At 48.9% G+C, this 21,651-nt stretch overlaps 1 protein-coding gene across 3 annotated transcripts; it reads right to left on the bottom strand.

The window, feature by feature from the left end:
• Positions 1-3,712: 3,712 nt before the first annotated feature.
• LOC101595945 (alpha-1-microglobulin/bikunin precursor) lies at positions 3,713-21,173 on the bottom strand. Of its 3 annotated transcripts, none has more exons than XM_045141489.1 (11): positions 21,058-21,173; positions 18,902-19,096; positions 17,917-18,059; positions 16,141-16,217; positions 14,867-14,983; positions 14,354-14,455; positions 13,627-13,673; positions 6,294-6,375; positions 5,070-5,237; positions 4,582-4,755; positions 3,713-3,836 (listed from the first exon to the last, which is right to left on the bottom strand). In XM_045141489.1, the coding sequence occupies exons 2-11, from the start codon at positions 19,016-19,018 to the stop codon at positions 3,805-3,807; spliced, it is 1,059 nt and encodes a 352-aa protein (XP_044997424.1). In that variant the 5' UTR covers positions 19,019-19,096; positions 21,058-21,173; the 3' UTR covers positions 3,713-3,804. The 3 variants fall into 3 exon arrangements, with proteins under 3 accessions (XP_044997424.1, XP_044997425.1, XP_004662786.2); XM_045141490.1 differs by lacking the exon at positions 21,058-21,173 and adding an exon at positions 19,626-19,642; XM_004662729.2 differs by lacking the exon at positions 21,058-21,173 and having other exon boundaries at positions 18,902-19,247.
• Between the last annotated feature and the right edge of the window lie 478 nt (positions 21,174-21,651).

The raw sequence follows: 21,651 nt of genomic DNA, 5'->3' as shown, positions 1-21,651 counted from the left end.
GTTCCTGTGTATGTTTTTTTTCTTGGGGTTGGAGTTAGGCTACAACATCCTCTTTGCAGAGCCCCTTCTGGGGCTGGTGAGGAGATGGTGGCATGTGGCGGTAGCAGCCTGGGTCTATCCCATCCTGCTATTGGGTTTGCCTACTCCTTCATGGGTCATTGGTCTCCTCCAGCACAGACCTGGCTTAGCCAGTGTTTGACAGATGAGGGCGGGACATGGCAGGGAGGTGGGCTGAGATGGAGTTAATCTGAACTGTGCAGTTCCAAAGCACACACGAGCGTGCCTGGCCTGGCGGTGGTCTTCTACCCTCCCACCCGTGACGTGTGTGCTGTTAAAACTTGGGTGTCATCTCTTTCCTGGGGAAGAGGATCCATGACTTCGGCCCAGTTCCTGGTGACATCAAGACTCTTACACGTGTGGAGAATCACTGCCTTCCTTCATGAGCTGGGGGAGACCAGCCAGAAAGACACAGGATATCCACACATTTCTTTCAGAGACTCCAACCAAAGCCAGTGGAGCAAAGAGTGCACCAGAAGATGTACTGTAGGCTGTGTGGACAGCAGGGAGAAGCTAAGGCATCCCTAGGCCAGAGCTCATCTTAGAGCGGCACCTTGCTGTTCTCCAGGTAAGTGAGACAGAGCCCTCACCAGCTGTGTCCCCCTTCCACAGTGGTTAGTTTCACTCCTAAGAGGCTATGCCAGTTGGACCTCACGAAAACCAGTTCACCAGATGATACATGTGACAACTCTGTTTGGCTCTGGGCCTTCTCCTGGGGAGGGGAGCTTCTGCAAGGGAACTGTGGGCATCCCCACGCCAGCCACTGTGAAGACCAGTGAAGATGCAGGAGTTTCTTGCCATCTAAAACAAAAAGGCCTGTGGGGCCAAAGGACTCCTCAGCCTGTTCCTGACCATAGGGATCAAAAAAGACCAGATCATAGAGGAGGGGCATGGCCCCAACAAGCCCTTACCACTAAAGGGCCTGCTTCTGGGTTTTACAATCGTTAAGAGGGGGGAAAAAAAGTGTCTTCTTATTAAGTGGCCTTATCTATTATATAACAAATGTAATATCACTGAGGAAAATCATCTGAGATGAGCCTTCAATAAAGATTCCTGGTAACTGAGATGAGCACTGTGGATGCCTGTGACAGTCACGGACAGGACTCACCCACATCCCAGCCAGAAGACCAACCCCTCTTGGCACTCACTATGCCGCTCAGCTATACTGGTATGGTCAGGATACACTGATATGAAGGACTGTCCTGAGTGCTAGAGTAGCATGGAACTGTCCCAAGACAGACGGGCAGAGGCAAGGTTAGGCGCTCACCAGGTGTAGCATCCTCAGGAGTCATCTTTGCAAGATCTGAGAAGCCCGGGCCAGGCCGGACATAGTGATATGCCAACAGGTGAAGGCAGGAGGGTCACCAGTTTGAGGACAGCCTGAGCTGCATAGAGACGTTGTTCAAAAACAAAACAAAACCATGAAGAACAAAGCTGTACAGATTTTTATTTAAATAAGGAATTAAATACAGACTATACAAAAGTACTGTGAGCCTGACTTTCTGCCCACTGGGGAGATCTAGTCAGTATGTGGAACTTAGGCCTCCTGGTTGAGGTTTTGTCCTTCAGGTCACTTCAAAATACTCCCCAGAGAAGCACCTTCACACTTTACCAGCATCTGGCTATGGTATGTGATATGTATGCAGGTGACCCAGATGGACATAAATTATGATGTTTGCTAGTCCCAGCTGGTGGGGGCAGGGGACTGAGGAACCTCCCTGTCGCTTCTTTCTGAAGAGTTGCCTATTTCTAGAGTCTTCTAATCCATTTACTTCTGCCCAGGGCCATGACTCCAAATAGTCTGTCCCTTGCAACAGCCTTCTCTGTTAGACTACCAAGCTCTGGACATTAGAGACCAAGGGGTGTTTTTTCATGTCTGGGTGGGAGGGGAATACAAAGATATCTATACGCCTGTCCTGGCCTCTGGGTTCATCTCAGCAATTCCTTCCCTTTTTCCTGCCTCACAGGTCTCTTCAACAAATGAGCCAAGGTGACAGCCAAATTGGTTACTGGCCATTAGGACAGTGGTCACTGCCCAGAGACCAAACCTGCCTTGCTTCTGCTGTCCAGTCAACTTTGCCCTTCAGAATCCTGTGAGCAAGGGTCTTTGTCTTTTGCCCCAGTACCCACCAACCATCAGGGCTCTGGGTGGATGGATGCAGTTATCATGAGGCACTTACAGGAGACTTCTAAGGTCATGCTTCTGGTCATGATGGTCTTTGAGCCACCCTGGCCAGCTCACCTCTTTTCTTTCCCTGTGAAAAGAAGCCAGGCCAGCCCATGAACTCTGGTTCATGGTTCAGCTGGTTGACCTGGACACAGTGGAAAGTGTCCTGGGGCAAAAGATTGGGTGAGGGCCCCAGGAGATGACACTCCAGGTTGGAGGAAGAGCCAGGTGCTGTAACTCCAGGCAGGTCAAGATGGGGATGGAGGGCTGGAGACATGGCTTAGCTGTTAAGGCATTTGCCTACAAAGCCAAAGGATCACAGTTTGACTCTCCAGGACCCACATAAGCCAGATGCACGAGGAGGTACATGCATCTGGAGTTCGTTTGCAGTGGCTAGAGGCCCTGGCACTCCCTTTCTCTCTCTCTTATATAAATAAATAAATAAAATATATTTTTTTAAAAGATAGGGAAGGGGTGGGGACAGAGACAAAGTGACAGCTGGAGGAAAGCACTGGAAAGGAGCTGTGTGCACAGATGCAGAATGACTTCTGGCACCTGTAGATTGTGCCCTGGGTACTACTACTTTGACCTCGGGTCACTGTGACAGTTCCTCTTCCCCCAGCCTGTCCAAGATGTTGCCCAGTACTGATGCCTTTTTTTTTTTTTTTTTTTTTTTTTTTTTGCCCCTTGCTATTAAAATTGAGGCTGGGGAGATGGCTCCATGGTTAATGGTGCTTGTTTGCAAACCTTGCTAACCTGAGTTCAATTCCTCAGCACCTGTGTAACACTGGATGCAAAGTGGCATAGGCATTTATGAGTCCCAGTGCACCACCACAATGGGAGGCAGAGCTGGAGGGCCAGCTAGTCTGATGCCCATTTGCAGCCTGGCAGTTCACTTTCAATGGCAGGAGACCCACTCAAAGAAGGTGGAACACAGCCACCACACGCTTGTCTTTTGGCCTCCACATGCACACCATGGTAACTGTGCCAACCACACAATAAACAAAGTTTAAATCTTTCATATGAGGGGCTGGGGAAATGGCTTAGCAGTTAGGGTGTTTGCCTGCAAAACCAAAGGATCCTGGTTCAATTCTCCAGGTCCCATGTAAGCCAGATGCACATGGTGGTGCGTGCATCTAGAGTTTGTTTGCAGTGGCTAGAGGCCCTGGTGTGCCCATTCGTCCCCTCTCCCTCTCTCTCCCCTCCTTTCCTGCCTCTCTGTCTTAAATAAATAAAAAATAAAATCTTTTTTTTAAAACAAAAGAAAAATATTAAAATGAAGCAATCCCATCCTGCACTATTGTAGGATCATCATGTGATGGGCGTTTTATGCTTTGCACAGCCAGGGTCTTGTACTGCAGGCAGTTTGGTCACATTTCCAGCCATACATCGTTTCCTACGGGGAAAGCTCCCCCCAGTTTCATCTTCCCCTCCTGCCACATTGTTACACATGTGATGACGATGAACCCTCAGGATGTGGAAAGCCAGTTTAGATTAGATATGTGTTTTATTTGTGACTGGTAACGGGCCAGCCTGAACTGGGGTATAGTGGCCCCTCTCTCGTTTGTAGAGTGGCACCTTCAGCTGGACAAGCGCAGCAGTTCCTCATCCCCTGCAGAAACAGAAGAGTTTGGGTTGGTGACAAAACATCTGTTTGCTAAGTGATCTCTCTCCCAAGGCCATTCCATATAGTAGCCCGACTTTATGCCTGCTCCAGAGGGAGTGTCAAGGCCTAGAAGTGGTAAGAGGCTACATCTCCCTAATCATCTGTGTAGGCAGCAGCTACTGTCATCTGAACACCAACCTCCTACCAGGTACTGTGATATCCAAGAGGTGAGAATGCTGTCCATTTTATAAGACAGAAAAGCAGGTTTCTAAATGCCCTTTGGACCAGGCCAAGTGACCTAGGGCTCTAATTCCACATAGTTGGGAGGATGAGGCAGGAGGATGGCAAGTTCAAGGCCTGACTGGGTTGCAGAGTGACTTCAAAGAAGCCTAGGCAACTTAGCGAGACCTTGCCTAAGACAAATACATAAAAGACACGCTGGGAAAGTAGCCCAGTGGTCGAGCATTTGCCTAGCATGTGGGAGGCCCTGGGCCAATCCCCAAAACCATGAACTTATGTGTGTTTTGGGGGTGGGGGTATGTGAAGCCCCTTGGCCTATGTGGCCAGCCCGAAGTGACAGCTGGAGGCCAGCACTGACCTGCCTGCTCCACTGGGGCTTGCCTCAATCTCACATGGGAATCTGAGGCCTGGAGATTGGACAGGCCTCATCAGCCAGTCTAGATGTCAGGTGTGCAGACCCCAATCCTTCTAGAACTCTCTCTGGACCTCTGCCAATTCCAGGGCCTCCTACCTTCTCCAGGGACTCCGCAGTATTCCTTGCACTCCTTCTCAGAGTAAAACTTGTTGCCATTGCCTTGGCAACCCCCATAAGTGAAGAGGACGCACTTCCCCTTCACGGCATCAAATGCCCAGAGCTTTATGGCGGCTTTGCAGGGACCTTGGACGATGGGGAGATTGCAGGCCGCTGTGGAGTGGAGAGGGACAAGCATTAAGTCACCCTTGTCACTGCTGGTGGGACATACATGAGACTCCTGAGCCAAGGAAACCTGCTTAAACAGCACATGGGCCATTTTTTATAGACTAGGAAACTAGGGTTCATAGAAAAGAAATGACTGGCCTAGGACTGACTATAACCAGCTGTGGAATTCCAGTAAGTTCAGTAATTTTGCCCTAGAATGCCACCTTTGGGAAACCTCTCAGCTCCAGCTCATAGGCAGGTGGTCTGTGAGGTGGTCAGGCAGGGGCGTGTGGAGGACACAGAGGCAGGACAGCACTCACCCACAGTCCGACATGTCTGCAGGCACTCCTTCTCAGAGACAAAGTTGTTGCCGTTGCCCAGGCAGCCTCCATATTGGAAAGTCTCACAGGCCATGGAGGAGCCATTGTAAAAATACCTTTCAATCAGCCCAAGGCAGGGACCTGCTGAGTAACCCAGCTGGCAGGAATCTAGGAGGGAAGAGGAGGGAGGCAGCATTTACGCTGCTTGCTGTGTGCCACAGAGCATGCGCCATCCCTTACCACCTCCACCTCCGCACACGCGAAGGGTAGCACTTCAGCTTTGATGACAAGCAGGTGCCATTACCTTCTCCCAAACCAACGCTTGTTCCACTCCGTAACCTGGGGCGTTACAGTGGCCCACAGATGTTCCTAGCCACCCAGAGACTCTCGTTATCACAGCTGACAGGTTCCCCAGCCCCATGCTGGACAGCTGTCACTGACTGGGCACCCCGTGCCTTGGCTTCCGTGATCCTTGGCCCTGGGAATGCTCTCCATGAGCCCTCCCTGAGTGCGCGGATCTAAGTCCCCTGGGCCCAGCAAGTGTCCTTGATCCTCTGACCCCATTCTCTAGGCTCTCCAGCCCTTTGCCAGCCATCTCCTTTGAACTCGTCATTTTCTTTGTTGGAAGACACTCCTCTAAGCCTGAAGACTAAAATGGCCAGCCCAAGGCCTTGGGCAGAGCAGGTTTAGGTGTTTTCTGAAGAAGTTGAGTAATTCTTTCATGAACACTCATCCTCATGTCTTTACTTATTTCCAAGAGCCCCAAAGGCCAGCCCAGTAGGTGATTAGCCCATTGCATAGATGAGGGAATTGTGGCTTGAAGGCCACACACTGACACAGGCAGGATAAGAACTCACTTCTCACAGTGCATGCCTTTATTCCCAACACTTGGGAGGCAGAGGTAGGAGGATCGCTGAGAGTTCAAGACCACCCTGAGACTACATAGTGAATTTCAGGTCAGTCTGGGCTAAAGTAAGACCCTAACTTCTAAGACAAAAAAAAAAAAAAAAAAATCTCACTCTCACTCCTCATGATGGACCTGAGAGCTCGGCTCAGGACTTGGGCTGACCCTCTCTCCCCAGCCTGCATAGTGTTGAATTTCATTTGTCTTGTCTGTGCTCAGTCCTCAGCCCCCAGCCAAGAGACGGGCTCTCAGTGCCAAGGCCCCCAGAGTGAGCCAGCCACGGCCGTCTTCTCTGCCACATGTGGAAGTGGTGTCATTACCTTCTTTCTTGTTGAGGTCAGTTACCAGTAGGCCAGCCCCTGATCCTTCATTTTCTTGGGGGATCACAGCCCGCCGGGCTCTCTGGGGAAAGAAAGAGAAGGTTTGGCAGACACCTTGTCACCATTGCTCACTTGAGCCCCTGGAACATGTAAACAGCCATTTGCCTTGGGAATCAGTAGAGACATAAGCATGACTATTGGATTGGTTAATAACCATTGAATATATTGACCTGAATTCCAGACCCAACATCACAGGGTTGAATGGTCAAAGGATGACTGGCTGTCGAGTCCCCTGTAGCAGGATCCCTGCTTTTATAAAGGGATGAGCCTAGAGACTGCTGGCCACCAGGCTGCCTTTATGATCACAGATGAGACCTTCAACTTGAAAAGGCAGAACTGTAGTGACCTTTAACTTCCCCTGCTCCTTTTAAACTACAACTGAAAACTGTCAGAGGCCTCATCTCTTCCAGAACAAAGCTGGTGGCATTTAGGCCTCCCTTAGTGAGGGATGGAGGGATGGAGGAAAGGAGGACAAGTTAAAATTCACAGTTGCTCAGAAGAATTGGGTTGAACTGAAGAAATGTCTTGTTAATACAGGATGACAGCAAGAAACAGGGAAAAACATAAGCCATCAATGAAATTCAAAATGATATACATCAGTATTACAGGAGCCAACAATGTAAATGAATATGTCAAAGTTAAAAATTAGAAGAGATGGGGAGATGTTGGATTTGACTACACAGTATAGATAATAAGCTGCAGTTTAGATGCTACCGGGAGTTAATCCGTACAGCAAGAGTTGCAGAGCAGGAGAGACAAGCAGTTCAGAACTAATAGAAGAAAACATTCCTGAGTTGAACGACATGAGTTACCCAAGAATAAGGGGGAAAAAAATAGGCAAACTTAATGAGGAGCTTTTGTTTTTAGGCATTTCAGAGACAAAGGACAAGGAGCTTAGTGGTCCTTGGAATAAATGACAGGATTTAATGACAAGCCCAAGAGCAGTCCCAGAGGATTATGAGAGGAAATTGTGACCCAGGGATTCTTCACCCAGACTGCTGATCACATGAGTGAACCATAGGAAGATGGTCTCAGCTGGGCAAGAATCCAGAAATTTGCCACTGAAGTTTTTTTCTTTTTTTTTTTTCCTGAAAAACTGCTTATAGAAATCTTCTTACCAAAGAAAAGAATTTAAATGCCCCAAATTGGTCACCATAGTGGCACATACCTTTAATCCCAGCATTTGGAAGCTGAGGCCAAGGATCACTGTGAGTCTGAAGCCAGCCTGAGATACACATAAGACTCTGTCTCCAAAACACCAGAAAGAAAAAGACATAATAACAAATAAATCATGGTAAGCTAGAAAGTCAATGAAAGACGGTTAAAAGCCCTAAATTCCCATCCACATCCATCAATGAAGGGGACATGACTAAAAAGTAGAAACCTTGAAACTGGCAATCAAGGAAAGAAATGAAACATCTGCAATATGAGCAGCACAGTTCTGCAAAGAGCAGCTCTTTTGTGCCCTCCTACCTCCAGCTCATCGAATTTAGAATTCTGCCTAAAATTTCCAAATACAGGGAGACAAAAATTTAAGAGTAACGCTATCAGCCCATGGAATATGCATTTTAAAAATTGCTAAAGTGGTTGTACAACTCCATGTAATTATTTTCTTGAATATCTTTTAAAAAGGTAGAAAATGTAAAACTCAATCTCAGAACATATCCATAAAAACCAAAATGTGGGCAACCTAAAAGGACAGGGATAGGAAACCTTTTTGTTTTACTAATGAAGGGATAGTGAAACTGGCCTCTGAGGACAGGACGTCCCATTTTGATAGAAGTGAAGATTCTGTCTCTTTCCAATTCTATGATCCAGGGCGCACTATGTAAAACAGTTGTGCCTCACACGTCCCAGCTGGATGCAGTGAGCTCTGCCTAGAAGTGCCCTTCAACATACACAAGAATGAAGATTGCAGGATGTATTCTGTCCCTCCCAAAGCCCATGCCTTGTAGTCAAATCCGGCACTTCAGAACATGACCTTGTTTGGAAATAGGGTTGCTGCCAGTGCAATTAATGGAGGTGAGGTCATTAGAGTAGAACCTCATCCAATGTGAGCGATGTCTTCATAAAAGGGGGGACTTGGGCTGAAGAGATGGCTTAGCGGTTAAGCGCTTGCCTGTGAAACCTAAGGATCCCAGTTCGAGGCTCAATTCTCCAAGACCCACGTTAGCCAGATGCACAAGGGGGTGCATGCGTCCGGAGTTCATTTGCAGTGGCTGGAGGCCCTGGCGTGCGCGCTCTCTCTCCCTCTCTCTCTCTCTCTGCCTCTTTCTCTGTCTGTCGCTCTCAAATAAATAAATAAAAATGTACCCCAAAAAAGTGTTTTTTTAAAAGGGGGACTTGGACATGGAGGCCCATACACATGTAGCACAGGATGTGAAGATAAAGGTGGGGTCTAGGGTGAAATAGCTACAAAGCCACAGTGCCCCAGGCTAGGTGAAGGGGCAGCATCAGAAGTAAACAACCTTGAAGCACCATCATTTTGGATTTCTGACCTCTCACACTGTGAGGTAATAATGTCATGTTGTTTAAACCTTTAGTTTGGCCACGTGTAACCAGCACACCTGTAAGCCCAGCATGAGGGAGGCAGGAGCTGGAGGACTGCACATTCCAGGGCAGCCTGGGTTGCATGGTAAGACCTCCTCTCAAAACAAACAAAACCCAGTGAAACAAAAATAAATAAAGCTCTAATTAGTGGCACCCAATTTGAGTGGCCTAGAAACTAACACTGTGTATTTAATATTTTTTAGATTTATATTTATTTATTTATTAGAGACAGAGAGAAAGGGAGAGAGAGAGACAGAGAGTGAGTGAGAATGGGCACACCAGGGCCTCTAGACACTGCAAATGAACTCCAGACACATGTGCCACCATATGCATCTGGCTTACATGGGACATGGAGAATTGAACCTGGGTCCTTAGGCTTCGTAGGCATGTACCTTAACTGCTAAGCCATCTCTCCAGCCCTAACACTGTATTTGAACCAAGATGGTGCATCTGAGGAATTCTCTTCTCTCTTTCTCCCAGTTTCTTTGGACTGGTCCACAGGGGAATTAAGGCTCTGGCCCTTGCACCATTTGAGGACATCTCTGGAAGGTGGTCCTAACTGAAGAGGTCCCTTGTGGTTGGCTGAAACATGACTATGGTAGCTTTGCTTGTCCCTCTGCCCAATCCTGCCTTCACTCCCTCTCCCCTCCACAGGTGGGGATCCCAGGAAGTCCAGCCTGCGCGAGCTAAAGAAAAAAAACTATGGAACAGAACACAATTCTCCAGTGGCTCCATGCCTTAGGTTGACTTCATTGGACCATGTATCTATTCAAACAGGACACAAAGATAAAATGCTTAAACAAAAGACCAAGATGAAGAGAGAATCCAGGCTAGGTAAGCTGAGAACTTAAACAACATGCATCAGGAGTTAGCCAGTAAATTAGAAATAATCGAAACAGTAAGGAACACAATGGAATGTCTTAAAATGTGTAAACCTGGAAGGCCAGTCATGGAAGAAGGGCTAACGGTGATGCCAGTGCCTGTGCATGACGGCGAAGGGGGAGAAAGCAGTAGAGGTGAAGACACAAATACTTCAGGTTGAAAGAAGGGGTGTTCCTGAGGTGGCAAAACCCAACAGAGGGGGTGGAAAATGAATTCTCCCTGAAATAGAGATGAATTGGCATCTTTTGATAGAAAAGTCATGCTGTATTCCAGGAAATCCTTATGATTTTCAGCACCAAGCCAAGCCCTTGTTAAGATAATGATAAAGTTTCCCCAGACACGGGACAAGAGAAACTAATTGTCCACCAAACTACCCCAGCTGCCCTCAGTGCTCTCTCAGAAACACTCAGTGCCTGGGGTTAGAGGGACAGCACTGACAATGCTCTGAGGACAGCAAGCCCATGACCCAGGGACACCACATCCGCACACGTGGAGGGAGCTAGCACCATTCCCGAGCAGGCCAGCTTCCTGGCTTGAAGCGCCCACGAGCCTGCCTCAAAAACTACTGGGCAGGGGCCAAGGGCTGTCAGTAAAGCACATAGCATGAGGACCTGAATTCAGATACTAGCACTCACATCAAATGCCAAATGCCAGGCGGATGCAGCAGCCTGCTATAATCCCAGTGCTCAGGAGGTGGGCACAGACAATCGCTGGGACAGGCTAGCTAGCTAGACTAGCCAAATCAGCATGTTTTGGGATAAGGTAACAGATCCACCCTCGATGAGTAAGGTGGAAAGCCATCAAGGAAGACCCCTAACCGTGACTTCTGGCATCCATGCACGTGCTCACTCACGCACACATGCATGCACACACACAGGTGTGCTTACACATAAATACACTGATGCATACTACATACACGTATACATGCAAAAAACACACTTGGCAAAGAAATAGCATAAATTGAAAGACTTGTGGAAATGAGCAGCTCAGGAACGGAGATCTGCAGCTGTCTTCGTTGTTGGGGCACTGTGGAGCCACTGAGAGACAGAACTAGAAGAAGGAGTTCCACAGAACCACAGAATGGCAAGCCAGTCATTCTTCCATCCCAATGACTGTGCTATCACCGCAGCCGAATGAGATAGAACTGCCATGAACCCGGGACAAAGGCTAAGTACCAAACTCTATTCTGCAAATCAGAGATGGGAAATATTGCCTCAAGTTACATCAGCAATGACAGCCTTAACTGTCCGTGCATGACCTTTCCTTTAGTATGCATGTGTTCTTTTTAGTCTTTCCTCAATTTGTTTATTTGCAAGCAGAGACCAAGAAAGAGAAAAGAGAAAGGGAATGAGTGCACCAGGGCCTCCTGCCACTGCAAAGGAACTCCAGATGCATGCACCACCTAGTACATCTGGCTTTAAGTGGTATTGGATAATCAAACCCCATCATTAGGCTTTGCAGGCAAGTGCCTTAACTGCTGAGCCATCTCTCCAGTCCCAGGAGGTGTGTTTCTTGTTGAGAGGAAATACTTATTTGAAATTGATAAAGTTCACTTCAGTTTCTTATTTTACATTCTAGTGAAGCTATGATAAGTGCTTTTAAAAATTAAAAACAGAACCTGTAATGTAAGCCTGCTGACAGCAGTCTACTAAGAGTGCCTGTCAATCTGGCCTTCATTCCTCTGTGCTCTGGTTAAGGTTCCTGAAATGCAGCCACATGTGGAGGAGCACACCGGTAATCTCAGCACTTGGTAGACTGAGGCAGGAGGATTGTTGTAAGTTTAAGGCCAGCCTGGGCTACATGGTGATCTCTAGGACATCCTGGGCTATTGAGTGAGACTGTGTCTCAAAAAAAAAAAAAAAAAACAATGGGTGGAGAGACGGCTTGGCAGTTAAGACATTTGCCTACAAAGCCCAAGGACCCAGGTTTGATTCTCCAGGTCCCACGTTAGCCAGATGCACAACGTGGCGTATGTGTCTGGAGTTCGTTTGCAGTAGCTGGAGGCTCTAGCCCACCCATTCATTCTCGCTCTCTCTCCCTCCCTCCTGCCCTCTCTCTCCCTGTCTCTAATAAATAATAAAAATAAAAAAGTTTTCAAATATATATCATTTTGTATGTGAGCCACGGGGTGGCCTGAGGGGGTGGGGGCGGGGGTGCTAGGGCATCCCAACATTAAATTCCTAATTTTTATTTTTTTTCTGACTCCCCTTCCCTGCTGTGGTTTTTGTTATCATTTTTTTTTAAAGTTTTGTAAAAGTTTTTTTTTATTATTATTTTTAGTTTATACCTCCTGTGTGTGTATGTAGGGAATTTATAGGAGACACACGTACTTTATGAAGTGAATTTTAAGAAGTAAAATATATTTTATTTTAAATAAAGTAATGGACCTTTAATCTTTCACAGCTAAATAACTGTTATATGTTTGCTGAACTGATTTAAGGGTTTAAAAAATTGTATTAAGAGTTTTATTTTTTGACTTCAAAACCTTCTTAATAAAGTCTTTTTACTATAAAAAAAAGTTTTTGAAAAGCAGACAAAAATTCCTAAAGTATATGAACACTATGATAGTTTACTTATTTACCTTGATATGTTTTCTGCATAGGTTTAGTTCTTTTTTGTGTTTTTTAAACAGTCTCATATCTTCAAGGCTGGTCTTGAGCTTACTGTGTAGCAAAGACCTTGAACTTCTTCTGATCCTTCTGCCTCCACCTCCTAAGTGCAGGATTACAGGTGTGCACCACCATGCCTGGTTTATACAGTGCCTTGGATTGAACCCAGGGCTTCCTGTGTGCTAGATTAACCCTCTCCCAACTGAGCTATATGTTCAGTGCCATTTTAATGTTATATATGAGATTTATGGGATCATAGGCATTTTTTCTTGGAAAATATGCAATATGTTACTACAGTAAATTTCTATTTCTACTTCTATTTAGTCAAGTTTTGAGAATATGTTCCTAGGGACTGGGGATGTAACTTAGTGATAAAGAGCTTGCCTAGTATACACAGTCCCTGGATTTGATCCGCACTACTGCCAAAGCAAGAATAAAAGTTTCTAAGTGAGAGCCGGGCGTGGTGGCGCACGCCTTTAATCCCAGCACTCGGGAGGCAGAGGTAGGAGGATCGCCATGAGTTCAAGGCCACCCTGAGATGACAGAGTTAATTCCAGGTCAGCCTGGACCAGAGTGAGACCCTACCTCAAAAAACCAAAAAAAAAAAAAAAAAAAAAAAAAAAAAAAGTTTCTAAGTGAGCATTATATACATTTAAGAACATATGTGCACATGATACACATACCTGAAGAATAAATTAGGATAGATAACTTGCAGTAGTCACAAAAAAAAAAAAACAAGAAGGAAGAAGGCTTCAATATGGCAAAAGGTGGGAGAGCAATGGAGAATGAGGAAGTCTTAGGGTGGGGAGGTGAGGGAGGCTAAAAGCCGCTTGTTCTTGGGTGTGCTGTGTTTTAAAGAAATTAGCAGATTTTATTTAAACACATTACATTTAATATTCATTTCAAGTATAGCCATTTCATTAATGAGAGTTTTACTTCTTTTGGGGAAGGTGTAAGTCTGGTATAAGTCTTGATATGTTTTTGGAGCATTTCCACCACATCACTGAATTCTTGCACAGCCCCAGAAGGTCACCATAACTAGTACATCTCACTGATGAGAAAAGTGAGATCCAGATGGATAGCACCTAGTAGACTGAGTGTGAGGTTCTGCCCTCAAAGCTTACCCTCTATGACCCCTCCATCCCTCTAAACAACCTGCCTCCACCACAGCAGAGCCTGAGCAAGGCCAGGGGCCCCGGCTGCAGAGGGCCTGGGTCCCACGAGGTACTCACCGGGAGTGCTGTGGGCTCTGGCTCCCGCTCCCCGGGCACACACTCCCCTAGGCACAAGACAGGAGAGTAAATAAGAGGCCCAGGCTTAGGAAGGTGGGTGGGGATCCTAGACCCAGATCTCGGTTAGTGTTTGGGGTGGGCATTTTTCTAGGAACTGCCCTATTCAAGGCAGTACTTCATGTATGGCCTCACCCATTTCACTTACTCAAACTCCTTGGTTGGAAAATCAACAGATAGGTGGTGGCTGCACCGTCATTACTGCTTGTTCACCCCCCTGCATCCACCAGCATCATTTCATCAGCATGCTCACAAGAGCATCCATAGTTCACATTTATGGCACACCTACAAGGCACAGCGCTGTGGTCTCGAGTGCCTTTATCTCAGCAGCCTACAAGAGAAGTTCTGGACCCTATTGGACAGGTGAGGAAAGTGAGACTTCAGAGGGGTGACTGGCCAGAAGTCACACCTCCTGTACTCGTGAGTGCAGGCGCTCCTGCTCTGTGGACTGTGGCCCTGGGGTGAGAGTGGGAAAGGCTCAAGTGCCACCTCTGCCAGTGCATTCTGGGAGACGTGAAGCCGACCAGCAGCTCTCCAAGTCGCTGTAAAGAGCGAGGGGTCTGTGGTCCCCACGTGTCTTTATGGGTAATGATCCGGGGCCTAGGGATGGTCTCTGTGGGCCACGAAGGATAACGACAAAAATCTGAGGAGGGGCAGGAGTGCCACGTACCTCTGTCAGCCAGCTGGAAGATGGAATCCTCAGGGATGCCGACCGCCAGCGCCACCTCCCTGAACTCTTGCAGAAGGCTGTCCCTCAGTTGTGGCTCCCGCCCTGAAAGTGGGAAGCTGGGGAGATACCTAGAGCCTCCAGGTACCTGGGCTGACCAGCTAAGGTGACTTTACCCAATGGTTTTTATTTGAGGGAAAGTGTAAAAACAATGGTCCCCTTGAATCTCTTCACATGCTATGAGAAGATAGCTCTCAAAAGGAGAGACCCCAGGGCTCCACAGCCCTCACACAAGTCTCTTTCTTTCTACTGACTCTTTCCAGGCCCTGGAGACTCTGGAATTGGCTTTAGAGAGGGTATAAAGAGGATTCTTCCTCACCAGAGACGCTGAGCCCTAACGTGCTAAGGACTAGAATTCGGGCCCATGGAAAGGGCAAGCCTCCCCTACTCCATCGGCCACAAATCAATGGTCTCCGCCCACTTCCGCATCAGCAGACTTGCACTCTTGGTCGTTACCATAAAGCTTGGCAGTGATGGTGTGTCCATGGTGGTGGCTGAATTTTTTGGTGAGAAAAATGGCATATTCATCGTAGTTGGTGTGAACCACATAGGACTCCAAGGTTGTATTCCATTCTGTGTAGGAGCAGCAGACCGGGGAGTCAGTGGTGAGAGCCTTGCTGCCTGGAGCTCCGTCACCGCCCCGCGCACAGCAGACGCTCTGTCCATCCACGTGCTGCCCAGCCCTTCTGTGAGCTCACCTGTTAGCTCGCCCGTCTTCATTCGCTCTCCATCCTCCCATTTGTCTCCTCACATGTGTGTTATTAACTAAGCTACCTTCATGCCATCCAATGACCCTCCCTAAGCCCTCCCTCCCTTCCTGTGTTTCTTCCCTTCCTTCCTTCCTTCTTCCCTCCCTCCCTCTCTTCCTCCTTGCCTTCCTTTATTATTCATTCTCTTTGTTTCCTCCCTCATCATCTCCTTCCCTTCCATCTTCCTTTTTAAAAATGGCTTATTTAGTTGCATGCACATGTGTGTGTGACGCACACACACACACCAGGATCTCTTGCTGCTACAGATGAACACCAGACCCTTGTGCCATATTTTGCATCTGGCTTACACAGGTGGCTTGGCAATTGAACACTGGCCAGCAGGCTTTGTAAGCAAAAGCATTTAACTGCTGAGCCATCTTCCCAGGTCCCTTGCTTCCTTCCTCCTTCCCATCCAACCTTCCTCCCCTTTCCCTTACTTCTTATCACTCTTCCTCATTCCTTTCCTTACTTCCTCCCTCTTATTGTTTCCCTCGCCCATCTTTCTCTTTTCTTTCCTTCCTTCCTTTTTCCTACTTCTTTCTTCATTCCTTCCCACTCTCATTCCTTCTTTCCCTTCTTTCACCTCATCAACCATTTTTTTAGATCCATACCTTCCTTTACTTATCAACCATTTGCTCATATGTTTATTATCTGTCCATCAAACATTCATATGTTCTTCTCACGTAGAAAACATATTCAATGGACATTTACTGAACCAAAGAGTAAATTCATGTCCAGATCCCCTGTTACTTAGCACATAGCGCAAATCCTCCAGACAGGTGAAATGTTGGCACTCAGCACCTCACTTTTCCCAGACAGATGCATGAGGCTACTGGGCCATGGAAAGGGAAGGGATGGGGGTATTTGGGGCAGGCTGGATGGCATCTCAGCTAAATGGGAGGGAAGGTTTTAGAGGGAGAGGGGTTAGAGGTAGAAGGGGCTTTGAGTGAGAAAGGAGTGCAGGAGGGCCCCCTCACTTACTTGGGTAGTGGTAGAGGAACTTCCCAGCAGTGTCTGTCTTCTCATAAACCCCCGAGGTCTCCTCGCAGATGCCCCTCCTGACCATGAGCAAACCATAAAGAAAGGAACCTCAAGCAGGGAGCATGACTCTGACGCCCTACTGGGATCGGGCCTCCAGGTCTCTTTCAAAATTTTCTTTTAGTCCTTTTCTGTCTTTAACATTTCCAAACATCTTGCTCAATGCTCAGCCTAACCCTGGGAGCCCCTTTTTTTTTTTACACATGAGGGACAGTGACAGGGAGAAAAGCAAGTCCATGCCTTCATTGGTTCAATGTAAGTGCTAAGGTTACCTTCTTCATCAATTCTGCACATTACTCTGATGGCAGGGAGTGGCAGTGATAAGAACTCCCCATCATTCCTGACAGCCCCTGATGGCCCATCTAGGACATGCGTGGGATGGTACACCTCTGCCCTGCTGGCAGCTGGGAAGGACAGAATGAAGGGAGTTCAGGAAAGTGCTGCGGCGAGCCAGTTGTTCCTGCTTCATGATGCTGCCTCAGCTAGTGACTGTCTCTTGGACAACAAATACACGCAGCAAGGACTGTGTCACATGTGTCACACAGATGGGCCTGTGCTCTCATGGCACTGGAAATGGTGTGAGCCAGACCAGGGCCAGATGACATGATGTGGCCAAAGCTGTGTGAAGCACTGCATCCGCGTAAGTCATGTGACCTGAGTATCTGGGAGTACTTTCCATAGGCCGTGACATGCATCTAGAGTCCTACTGGACACCCAGAATTAGCTCAGAGGGAGGGAGAGGTGCAAGGACCCAGAAGTTCAAGAGCATAAAGGGTTCAACGAACTAAAATATCGACTGTGGCAGGTCACAAGGTCTAGGGGAGAGCAGGGAGCAGGGAGAAGCAAAGGCGGAGAGGGGACTTGATGCCCCACTAAGATTCCAGTCTCACTGATGAGGGCAGTGGCAGCTATGGAAGGCTCTCACATAGGTGTCACTTGTGTGTGTGATACACTTACAATGTGTGGTGTGCATGCAGATGTGCACGGGTGTGTGCAGGTGTGTGTGGGAGCCAGAAGTTAAGGTCAGAGGCCGTCCTCAGTCGCTGTCCACCTTGTTCTTCGAGACAGGTTCGCTCACTGAACCACTTCGACTAGACTAGCTACCTCAGAAGCCACCAGAGTCCTCCTGACATGCTCCTCAGCATGGGATTACAGAAATGGGCCGCCACACCTGGCATTTTGCATGGAGCCAAGGATCCAAATCTGTGCCTGCATGGCAAACACTTTCCCACTAAGCCATTTCCCCAGCCCAAGCTTGACTTTTTGAAAGGGCTTTCTGGGTGAAACATGGATCGGAAGATAGATGGCAACATGAGAAAAGAATAGCCCAGTCATAGTAGACAGCCAGGAGGGACAAGGCTCGGACCAGGGTGGTGGCGGCAGGGACTAGAGAGCACACAGGCGGCATTGCGGAGAGGGGCAGAGCTTCGTGATGGACGTTAGGGTGGGCAGTGGGAAAGAGCAGAGTCTGGGAGCCTCATCCCTAGCCTTAGGGTGTGGGCTTTCTGAGCTGAGGAACACCCCAGGAAGAAGGGCAGGTTGCATAAGAGGTGCAGTGTTGGGGGCAGCCCTGGGATGGGTACAGGATACCTGGGAGGAGGAAGACAGCAGAGGAAACAGAGGCTCAGAGGCAAGGGCTGGGCTGGATGCAGAGAGCTGTGCTTTTAAGTACAAGGTGGGGCTGTTGGGGACCCTAGTCCCTTGTAATCCTCAACTCACCGCCAGTGGGTGCTGGTCATGCCAATCTCTTTCTCCGTGGCTCCCTGTCGCAACACCAGCGCGCTCACGCTCATCTTGTCCTTGACCCTCTTCAGCCATGGGCAGGTAGACCCCACCGCCAGGTTGAACCATTTCCCATAGATCTAGGAGGAGGTCACACTGGAGATGTGGATTTCTCAGAGAGGACTTGTTGACTCTTCCCTTCCCTCCTGCCAGTGGCCGGTCCCTGGCAAGCTGACAGTGGAGCTGCCAGCACTCTCAAACTTAGTTAGTATCTCGGTGTGCAGAGCCCCCTGCCCCGCACAGGGCCTGATTCACACAGGTGAGGCATCTAGGTGGCTCCACGGACAGGCAGGTTATCAGCCATAGCTTGCCAACAGCAGAAGTCCTAGGGTTTACTCGTCCCCTAGCAGGGTGCTTGCCACCTTGCAAGTAGCTGGTGGCTCCATGATAAGAAGTGTCGCAGTGGACCTGAAGGCCAACTACCTCCTCCTATTCGCTACATGTCAGAGAGCTGGAGGCGCCTCACATTCCCAGAGCAAGGGCCATAAAACCTCTGACCCTTTCACATCTCAGAATACCTGAAGTCCCTCCACATTTCTTTCTTATACCCAAGGAAGAAAAACACACCTGGATGCCCCCCCACACAGACATGGAGGCAAGGTGTCCCCAAGACCACTTTATGACTCAGAGCAGAACTGAGGTTGTCACACATACCACACACATGCACGCACACACAACATATACATATGCACAAACTCATACAGCCTCTTAAATGAGAGCATCCCAAGAGAGAAGTGTAGGGCTAGGGAGAGTTAGCACTTCAAACAACCCCCACTATCCCTCACAGTTTGGGCAAGTGGGCCCCACCGGCAGAGCTCCAGTATTGAAGATGGAAAGATTGAGATTCTGAGACAGGCTTTGTTCAGCAATGGCTTGGAAGCTCCACACCTGTGACCACCTTCATCGGAGAGATCAGCCTTACCTGGGCCTCAATGAAATTCTCCTGAGCCTGGATGTCATCTGGTGGTATTGGCACAGGACCAGCCCTGGTTGTGAGGCAGGCAGCCAGCAGTGGGAGCAGTACCCTGAGACGCTGCATGACTCTGAGCTTTTCTGCCTTGGGTGTCTCTCAGCTTGGTGTGGGGGACAGGCTTCCAGGAGAAGCTATAAAGTGAGGCTAGGGAAGGGATCAGAGGAGGATGGTAACCTTGATGTTTGCTTTGCTCAGTCGCGGCCAATCAGGGCCTGGGGTCAGCACCCATCAACCCCTGAAAGCTCTGATAGGGTCAGCCTTGTGGCCAGACGGTCACAGTGGTTGACTCTCAGGGGACATGGGCCAAGTACAAGAAGGCTCAGCCTCCAGCCACCCCAACTTATCCCAAGGGTCAAGGGAGGATGGGGAGATAGGCAGTGGCGGGCTTTTCCCTCCGGTCTTTCCCCTGGGCCTGACCCAGGTGAGCCAGCAGGCACACCCCACTTGGTCCTGTTTCTCGCAAACTGAGGCCCTGAGAGAAGTGACCAACCACACCTCAGGGAAGTCTATGGCAGGGCGAGAATTCAGACACTCTGTCTCCTGCCTTTTCACTGCTCCCAGAAATAAAAACGAGGACAGAAACAGTATCGGTTCACTGCGCCCCTGCTGCAGACTGGCTTCCCATCCAACAGTGTGCGAGTACCCCAGAATCAAACTTACCCCCCACACCCACCTCGGGAAGGACGCACAGTTCCCCCTTCCATAGACAGAGGCTTTGAGTCTCTTAGAAGTGACATGATTGGGCACCCTAGGATCCCCCACTGGGAAGGGCAGCATTTAGCAGAGGAAGCCAGGCGCCCTGACTTCTTGTTCCCTGTGAGCCTGGGGACAGCTTTCCCTCCCCGCTAATCTGTGAGCTAAGGAAGGTAACTAGCACAGCGAGAAGTCAGAAGAATGCTGCTGGTACAAGCACCCCTCGATCTGTCCATGCCTCACTTGGGTGACCAGAGTGTCTCTCCCACTCCCTGGGTGACGTGCTGTGCACCAACATGGCCTGCCCAGCCTTCACGGCAGGTTTGCTGGCTGACAGTCATCCGTGCCACTGCTCAGACAGGAAGCCCAGGACACGTGGGGTCCCCAGCTCTGGTCCTTCCCTCTATGGCATAGGTCTGTAGGCTCAGTGCACAAGCTACGGAGGGAGGGAGGAAGTGAGGATGACCAGGGTGCTGGTCTCTTCTCCTCCGGATATTTGTGCTCCTAGTATTATTAACCAGAGCAAACGGGAATCATGGTCAAGGCCGCCTGGACTTTGAGCAGCTTTTTAAAAATTAACAAGGCCTGCAGAGATGTAAGGCCAGTGGCATGTGGGGCCCCAGCCTCTCGCCCCCTCACACGCTCTGGCTGGGCCTCTATCCTCATTGGGGTCCAAGGGCACCAGAGTCCACAGGAATCAGCCAGTTTTCAGAACCATTTCAAAAGGAGGGCAGTGCAGCCTGTGCAGGAACCCCAGAGTGCCCACAAAAACTGCAGAATAGAGGCCTCCGGTTGCAGATGAACACACTGGTGTCAGTGGGGGAAGGGGACTTGTTTAAGGTCACCCAGCCTATGGCCTGGGTAAAGGCCAGGCACGTCTCTTCCCGCACCCAGGCTCTCTTCTCGTCATCAATACGCTTGCTCACATGTTTCCTTCATTTTTGGCACTGGGCACGCTATGACGACAGTGGCAGGGCCTGAGGGAGGGCGGGCGAGTGAGGAGACCATGGTAAGGCAGGGCGAGGACGCAGGGGAAGGGCTCACATCCAAAGAGTGGGTGTTGCCAGACTAAGTGCACCGCGTGTGGATGTGGGAGAGGAGAGGTTATTCCAGCCTAGGAAACAAATCTGCAAAAGTCCCAGAGAGGGAAGACGCAGAAAGAACTGCATTTGGGATGTAATAATAATAATAATAATAATAATAATAATAATAATACTCCTAGTAACGAGGGGAGAAGCCAGGCCGGTGGACAGATGGTGCAGTTGCCAGGCCAAAGGGCTTTGTCTCCATCCTGAGGACATAGGGTTCTGGTGAGTTTTAGGGGGGAGTGCTTATCCACTGCCCCTGGCCCACTCTGACCAGGGGCAGTGGATAAGCACAGGATATAAGGACATGGAAGGGATATGTCCTACCTGACCCGGTTCTGCTCACTCTCGTGCTGTACTTGTCACCTCAGGGCCACTAGGGTGAAAGGGAAGTTGACGCCATCACCAGCAAGGCAACTGACATGGGCAGTTCTCCAGGCTCTGCTTCTTGTTCTCTCATCTTATCTCAAAAATCACGGCCACCTTGAACTTGAGTTTCAGTCCTCATGACTTGGTGGTGACCATGGGGCAATTCTGCCCTCTCTTGCATCATCTTCATCTGGACCTCCAAACAGGACAATACTCACTCATGTGACACTGCTGATGTAAGGGTTAGATGATAAATACTCATGGAAAAATGTTCCTTAAGGGCTGCAGAGAGGGCTTAGCAGTTAAGGCACTTGCCTGCAAAACCAAATGACCCACATTCAATTCCCCAGGACCCATGTAAGCCAAATGCACAAGGTGGCACATGCATCTGGAGTTTGCAGTGGCTACAGGCCCTGGCACACACCCATTCTCACTCTGTCTCTTTCTCTCTTAAATAAATAAAATATTTCTTTAAAAATGTTCCCTAAAGTGGACATCCTTCAGGGATCTGCATTGTCTCGGGCACTTGGCACCCTGGGCTTCTGGCTCCCT

This window comes from Jaculus jaculus, chromosome 1 (genome assembly GCF_020740685.1).
Source record: "Jaculus jaculus isolate mJacJac1 chromosome 1, mJacJac1.mat.Y.cur, whole genome shotgun sequence".
Classification (NCBI taxonomy): Eukaryota; Metazoa; Chordata; class Mammalia; order Rodentia; family Dipodidae; genus Jaculus; species Jaculus jaculus.
Note: the sequence above shows the minus strand (reverse complement) of the source record. Positions and strands in the feature narration are given on the sequence as shown.